The following is a 7,977-nucleotide window of genomic DNA, read 5'->3' as shown; positions in this document are numbered from 1 at the left end:
CAGCAGCTGCTCCCCCCCCCATACACACAGAGGGGGTTTCCTGCCGTGTGGAGACACCGTTTTAAGTCAGTTTTGTCGGCTGACTCAAAGGACATTTCATGTTCGTGTAAGGAAATACCTGGTCCTTCACAGTGTGGGAATTTGCAACAGTGCTGTCAGGCTTATCCCTGAGCTATGTTACACTGGGATGTTTCCCTGTGGCTACTCCCTAAACTTTTTGCTGAGGGAAATTTTGTCCTTTCCTATGGTCAAGGTTCCCTATTTACCCTGCAGTTCTTCTCAAACCTCATTCCAGCCATGAACAGCTTTGCAGTCCTTAAATACCTGCAAACTGAGCCTCCTGTTTGCACAGAACAAAATCCTTCCAGTAATCCCCTGTGTAGTTCTTTTCCTTGGCTGAGAAGTTAAAGTGGTAGACTTTCTAGTCTGAAACTTTTAAAATGGATCTTAGATATGCTTCTTTGACACTCATGCATGTAAAAATAGCAAAGCCCAGGTATCAGTGACCTCCTCTGGATAAATTAAGATATTAAAGCCAAGGATATGCATTAAGTGTTTGCAAGATTGAGACTGCAAGGACTGCAGTGTGGTAGACCACAGTCACAGTGATAACTTGCCTTACTAATTTAGTAGGTTCAAACTTAAGAGTCAAATCATGGGCTTTTCCTGAAAGCAGCAGCAGATTTTTTTCATTAGATGTTATTCAGTAACACTCAGCAATGTTGGCAGAAAGCAAATCAATTTAATTTTGGCTAAACCCACGTTTCTCCTATGATAAACTCTTATTGTCAACAAAAAAATCCCCAAAAAGCCCAGATTTTCTCTGCTTTGTGGAAGGGTTGACATCTAGTGCCCAGAATTTCAGGGATTAATAATGCAAATACCACACTCAGACTGTGACTGCACTGGGGAAGCCAAGATTCATGTTGTTCAGTGGCACCATCTTCAGTGAACTACAAAGCTGATTATTAACTGGCTTTAATAAGAACTCATGTTTATCTGTCCTAAGTCAGGAAAACACATGGTATCAGTGCTTCTGAACTTGCACAGTGTGGTGGTACAATCTCAGGAAATTTACTGTTGCAGGAGAAAAATCAAGAGTATTGGTCCCTCCAAAGGAGAGAAAATCTCTTTACGTTTTGTTTATTTTAAACTGTGGACAGAAAAATGGTGATGGCATACAATTCCTTCTGGGAAAGTCTTGTCTTGGTTTATTTTTCTTAGAGGGCTGCTTGTTTTTGTTTATATGTGAAGTAATTTGTAGATCCAGATTAATGTAAAAATACTTTTTCAGGTTGTTTCTTCACTTTGAAAATACAGAAGTGGCTTCAGAAGACTAAATCATGCATCATTTTAGCCATGTAAATGCTCAGAAAGATCCCATAATTTAAATACCAATTCACAAAATGTGTAATGAACTTCCGCTGCTTTTAAAATAATACTTATTGCCCTAATTACTCATCTTTCTCTATGCTTCAAAATGAAAAATATTCAAAGAAACATTTAACCTGACAATATAATTTGAGCCCATCTTCTTCTTAGGTGAGAGTATAGATATTTGTGGGAGTCTAATACTATAAATTGATTTATCATTGATAAATTATATAGTATGTGTATTCTTGTCACCTGAAATTGACTTTTAGCTCAAAATAAAATGATTGGAACATTTGTTTGTGAGGCAGAATGTCATAAAATGGTTTAAGTTACATGTTTACCAGACATGCCTAGCTAATTGCCAGCCATCCCCTCCTCATCTTCTTCTTCCTTTCTTCCTACACGATGTGTGCTTTCAAAATGCGACTGATGGATGTAGGCACCTTGTTCTTACAGTTAAGCCTGAGAGAACTGAATGAATCTGGATTGAAGAACAGCTTTTTCACCCTTCCAAGGCTGACATGTATTTAATAGTTTGTGTTTCCTTTTCAGCTGACCCCCTGGTTGGAAGTATTGCTACTCAGTATATGACTAACAGAGCAGAGCACGACAGAATGGCCAGACAGTGGACCAAGCGATATGCCACATAGGAACCTACTCTAGGATTTGCTGGACCTGTGCAAGCACATTCACTAAGTGCATCAATAGCCCTTCCCTTCATTCTTATTTTTTATTAAATTTTGAACCATTTTGTGACAAAAGGTTGTCCTTACTTTCTTTTTGGTTTTATTTTTATTTTTATTTGTTTTGGGTTTGTTTGGGGTTTTTTTGTGTTCTGTTAACTTGAACGTTGTTTCCCTCAAATGTAGACAGGGAATTTTGATTATCAGTGCAAAGAATGTTGGATCTGTAATAGTATAGAGCTTTGTCACAAAGCTTTGTATTAATGTGCGGGGTTTTCTTCTTTCATGTGGTTTTGGGGAAAACAAACAAATTCAGAATTATATCTTGTTTCTACTTAAATGTAGTGTTTAGGGTTATTTTTTTGTACTGAAGTCTTTAATGGTGGGTGCATGCTACTGGGAACAAGTTTTGTATAAAAGCTTAAAATCAAGAATCACTGTGCATTACTAAGACTGTGTTTATCACTAGCCTTCTGTTTCCCACACAAAAGGCTATTGCGTTGAACAAATTAATATGTATTTTGATTTACTTAAAAAAAAAAAGTGCTTGTAAATTTCTTAGGGACCTGCCACTTTTGACTGTGGATCAGTTGATGTACACTTGTATTATTAAAGCACTCAATAAAACACTGTGGCTGATAAATGCACTTCTTGCAAGGTGGTGCTTTTGCATTTGTGCAGTAGAGGCTGCAAAGTTCTCACATAATACAACTCCAGGTTAAGCAACTATTTTGGACCTCCAGTATTCATTTCTTCTCAATAATGCATTTCTTAACTTACAGTTCTTCAGTGTGTCTATCTTTCATATACAAACATCTTGTGAGGCCTTTCTTTCACACGCTGATGCTCAGCTCAGCTATTCTGAAGCCTCTTGCTACATCTTTTATACTATGGCTTCACTATATCCATCTTGTTACAGTTAAAAGAGTTGGCAATAGTGGTAAAAGCAAACATTGATGATTATTTTATACAGCAGGCCTCATTTTGCCATTCTCCAAGCTCTTTAATTGTAAAGGCAACTTATTTTAAAAAATAAATGAAGGCTTTCGATGAGAAAATTGAGCCCATTGCACCAATCATTCCCAGCACGTTCAATGGCAAGGGTATTTCTATTCAGATCTGACCTTCAGGCTAATTTTAGATATGCAGCCATAGAAGGAAAACTTCTACTTGGCTAAGGAAATGTGTGGGCGTTGTGATTTAGAAAATATATTCTGAGATGCTGATATCTGAGTGTTCTTTGTGTTGCAAGGCATATTGGAAAATCCCTGTCTCATATAATGAAATGTTACAGATGCTATACACAGTGCTTGCCTGCCCTCTCCCCTCTCTCCTTGCCTCTACTGTTTAAAGAAGATCCCTTATTAAAGAAGATACATTACAATAGGGACAGCATAAAGATACAGGGAGACCCAATCCCATTACACTTTGACACAGTCTAACTGCCCTGACAACTAAAGTGATCAAGGTGACACCACAGGGCCTCTACGCCAGCTGCTCAGCATTTCCAGGCTGATCTGTTTTTCTTTCAGCTGTTTGCTATTGCTTGAATCTAAAAGTGAGTTGTCCTCTGTGTGGAGAGAAGCTGAACACTGACTTTGTCCAAGGTAGTATATTACTAATGGTGACTTTGTTGTAGGTAGTATATAACTATAGAACCACAAGGATCTCAAAGAAATAATTGGTCTCTTTTGATCACAGAAACAGTCTTCTGGTGTCTGTAGAAGCCAGCTCTTTACAAGCCCAACCATACAATATTTTGAGGCCAACAGATCCTAAATACAGACATGAAAGAACAATAACAGTTCAAAAATAAAACCCAAAAACCAGACTTTGTGGAGCCAGAACACCTTCTCAGGACAACTGTTATATGTGCTTCGCTTGAAAGTTGCTTCTACCATACAACTTGTCGTGAAGTGCCTCCATATCTGAAAGGAACCTTCCTGCTGTAAAAATACAACAAAGGGGCAAAAGGATTAAAAAGAAAAACTGCATCTTGTCCGGTACAGTAAATGTAATACATCTTACCCCATCTGCTGAAGCGATTCCTACCACAGAAGACCTGTATCCCCTGAGACAGCAATTAATAGGCCATTTCAGATTTCTTACAAATACATTGAGATTCTGCCACTCTGCAGCCTTTATTTATGCTCGGCTGAGCATAATGCAGTAATTTCCTAGGTAAGTTTTAAACCTGCTTGAAAAAGTAGTCTTTAATTCCTATCATATATATTTCTATATCTATTTGGTTGCCAAAATATAAAGAAGACATTGTAAACAAGAGATCCGATTGTATCTCAATGAAGATGTAACTGAAAGACAGCTGAGATACCTGGGAGGGGGAGTCAAAGAATTCTTAGTAAATGTCTTCTCAGTTCATCAGCTCTCACTTGCCTTCCTTACCAAACCAAAGCGATGCAGTTTGAATTTGCAGGTGAGTTGCCCTCTGTGTGAAGCTGAGCAGTGAATTTGTCCTAGATACTATGAAATTACTGCCTTTAGAACCGTGGGGATCTCAGAAATAATCAGAAAGTATCAACCTACATTGACTAAAGCAGATGCAGTCTTCTGGCATCTGCAGGAGCCAAATGTTTGCAAGTCTGACGATAGAACACTCCTCTATTTCCAAATCTGTTCTGTTTGCCTCCCAAGTAATTCTTTTTCTTCATCTGCTAAACCTGGAAAATCTCAAGCATTATTTGAAACCTGCTGGTGTCACTGTGGAGAAATGAGCCATCCCCAGCAGAATTCAGTCTGACAGCAGAGCCCCACTGAGCAATAATGTATTGACATAGTCTCTTTTTCTCCTTTTTCCTATGTCTAGGAAATACTGCACTTTGTTCTGTCCCACCTTTGCTCTTCAGATCCTCTGCAAATTAAGCTGATTCCTGCTTCCTCTTTTATGCCAAATCATCTTTCTAACTTCTTCTAGGTGGTGAAGTCCAAATGCTGCCCTCCTACAGTATAGTAAAGCATAGTCAACAGCATACAGGTGTCCTAAAACAGCATATAAAAGCCATCACTTCAGCAACTCTCAGTATTTTCTCAGGGACACACAAATGCTAAAACTAGGTTTTGTTCTTTAAAGACATCTCACAACTTGTCTCAATGCAACCGCAATCTCAAGTAAACAATAATTTTCAGTAATCCCAGCTAAATGTCAGTGTCCGATAGCCTTTGAGTCAGGGAACTCTTCGGACTGTGTTTACTCATTCACTAATTATTGAAGTGGCCCTCATATCCTCCCCATCCAACTCACCAGCTGATTTCCCTCTCCAGAAAATTACAGAACAACATAGCTTAAATTAAGGTACCCAAAAAATCCTGTATTTCCAAAGACAGCCTTTCCAGAATGCTCCAGGAGTGAGTTTTAGCAGCTCATAAACCTTTTGATTACACACATTGTGAGCAATGCAGCCAAACAGTTAAAATCCATTAAAACCAGCTGCTGTGCTATGAATAAGGCAGGAGTAATTCCTCTTCAAAGATCTTTCTTCAGGTTTTCATACCATGAGCCACAGATGGATACACAGCCACAGCCCGTGCCTAAAGAACAGGGAGCAGCTCACAGCCCTTCCTCCATGCTACTCTGTGCAATGATATTGTGCATGTATATGAGACCAGAGGTCTCAGTCCCATAAACTGCAAAACTGGGCCCCTCTTCAAGGCCCTCTCAACTCTTTGAATCCTGGCCCAACGCATGCTCCGAGCTGCTATGTCACCATGCTGTTACAGCATGCTCTCTCTCACTCTTGCTGTCTTATCTTTGTCTTTAATCCTTCTGACTTACTCCTTCTCATTCACCCTTTCCTTCTCCCTGGCTGCTTTCTTCTGCTTGACTGATTCATTACTTGCAGCTGAGAGGCCACCCAAGATACTGCTCCCAGTTCAAATAGCTCTTCCTGAAGTTGCCTGAGCATAGTAATTCCTTTGTCCACCATGTACAAACCCAGAATGTGCCCCCAGGCTCCCATCTGCTCCCCCTTGCCTGAGGCAGTGCCTACCAGGGCAGGAAAAGCAATGGTGGCTCTGCTGGAGTATGAAGATGCCATGAGATGATTCAGGCGGTGCAGCAACTCCCAGTTGCTGTATCTCCAGCATTATGCTCAGGTCCCTTCTTTCCAGTTCTCAAAAGCTTCTCTTGTCTCTGAACTTGGATGTCTTGCCCCAGGCCCACTGCACATGCCTGCATTTTGAGTTGGGCAGACAAAGACAAGGACTTGGAGTAAATATTCTGGCACCTCCAAAGTCTGATTGTCCAGCCTTGGCAGCCATGATTCCTGCAGAGCCAGCTCTGCCTGCTGTTTTTTCCATCCTCAGTTGCTCTTTCTTCTCTTCTCCTCTTCATTACCTTTTATTTTTCCTCCTATCCTTTCCTCCATAGCATTAATATTAAATCTTAGGGTTCCTTCTTCCTTCCTTCTTCCCCTTTCCCTCACCCCAATCACAGGTCTGTTCTTCCCCCAGTGATAACGAGATCATATCATCTAATACTGGGCCTCCCAGAGTTTGTTGGAAACCCCTGATTTTTAGATCTTGGAAGCAAGAAAGAGCTTTGTATGAATTAAGTACTTCCTCATTGTGCCACGCCTGGCACTGCCTGTAAACTAAATCCACTTCTCCCACACACATCATTAGCAGTAATGAAATCCGGGCTGGCTGGCCTCCTTAACATGACATCCATATGCAAATGCATTTCCTCAGCTCAAATGATCCACAGAGCCAATGTGTGGTGGTTTGGGATGCCTCCAGCAGCCTCTCTCGGGTCACAACTGGAATATATTTGGGGACTACTATTTACCGGGAAGAGTTTTATGATACCTTTAAATCCATCATGCTGCACCCTAACTCCATCATGAATTTTCAGAGGGACCTGCAACACTTCAGGATAATGAAAAGTGCAAAACAAAAGATCCCTTTCATGTCTACTTTGATTGTGGAAGGAAGTAGTCACCGGCTAATGGAAGACTGGAATAAAGAGAAGGCTACTAAGCCATCCCTAATCCCTTGCCAGTCCTAAATTAGAAAAATCCCACCTCATGTAACAGCTAAGTAAGACCTGTACTTACTTCTATGGGTTTTGCAGAACTGAATTAAAATAGAATAAAATAGAATAAAAATAAAATAATAAAATAAAATAAAATAAAATAAAATAAAATAAAATAAAATAAAATAAAATAAAATAAAATAAAATAAAATAAAATAAAATAAAATAAAATAAAATAAAATAAAATAAAATAAAATAAAATAAAATCCCACTGTCCATGTGTTCCAATAGTAAACATGGAGAGTCAGATCATGCATTTTAGGACAGGCTTTCTAGGGAAATGCTTCCACTGGGAAGAGATTCCCAGCACCCTCATCCCCTCAACCTCTGTCAGTCTGCAGGCAGGACTCCCCCTTTGGCAGTTCCTTGGGAAACAAAGGCTGGAAACAAGCACCTCGGGTCATTCCTTATTGTCACTGCTCCTCAAATACACTCACTCACAACAGGCATTTGTCCCTGCAGAATCAGCACTGGGATCCCTTTTTGTGTCGCTGGGGACCTTGGGGTCAAGAAAAACAAAGGGTCACACTTCAGTTTCTGTGAAATGCCTCCTTTCTTTGCAGTTGACTCATAGCCTTTATAAGGCCATGAATGGAGCCTCTTCACATGAATGGAGCTCCTACCACACAGATTTCAATACAGTCCCATTCCTTTCTCCTCTTGTCATAAACGGGGCAAAGAAAGTGCCCATTGGACTTTGGAAACACCTTGCTTGTAGCAAAGCTGAGCTGTGCTCTTGCCCATCTTCAGACTCCTCCCATGTACATTTCTCAGACACCTCTCAATTTGAAGAGACTTTTTCTAGCAATCACTCCTCAACACCAGGACGTGCAAAAATCCTGCTTCCTTCTTTCTTTGGACCACATGCAGCCT

The 7,977-nt window shown here is 40.1% G+C and overlaps 1 protein-coding gene across 2 annotated transcripts in view; it reads left to right on the top strand.

The window, feature by feature from the left end:
• Positions 1 to 2,704, top strand: part of UBE2E2 (ubiquitin-conjugating enzyme E2E 2) — a 217,198-nt gene extending 214,494 nt beyond the window's left edge. For both annotated transcript variants that reach the window (XM_010007528.1, XM_010007527.1), the window contains exon 6: positions 1,927 to 2,704. In XM_010007528.1, the coding sequence (XP_010005830.1) occupies positions 1,927 to 2,024 (98 nt within the window). In that variant the 3' untranslated portion in view covers positions 2,025 to 2,704. The remainder of the gene's footprint in view (positions 1 to 1,926) is intronic.
• Positions 2,705 to 7,977: the final 5,273 nt, after the last annotated feature.

The sequence above is a fragment of the Chaetura pelagica genome, unplaced genomic scaffold, assembly GCF_000747805.2.
Source record: "Chaetura pelagica isolate M959 unplaced genomic scaffold, ChaPel_1.0 scaffold10, whole genome shotgun sequence".
NCBI lineage: Eukaryota > Metazoa > Chordata > Aves > Apodiformes > Apodidae > Chaetura > Chaetura pelagica.
This window is presented reverse-complemented; position numbering and strand designations above follow the sequence as displayed.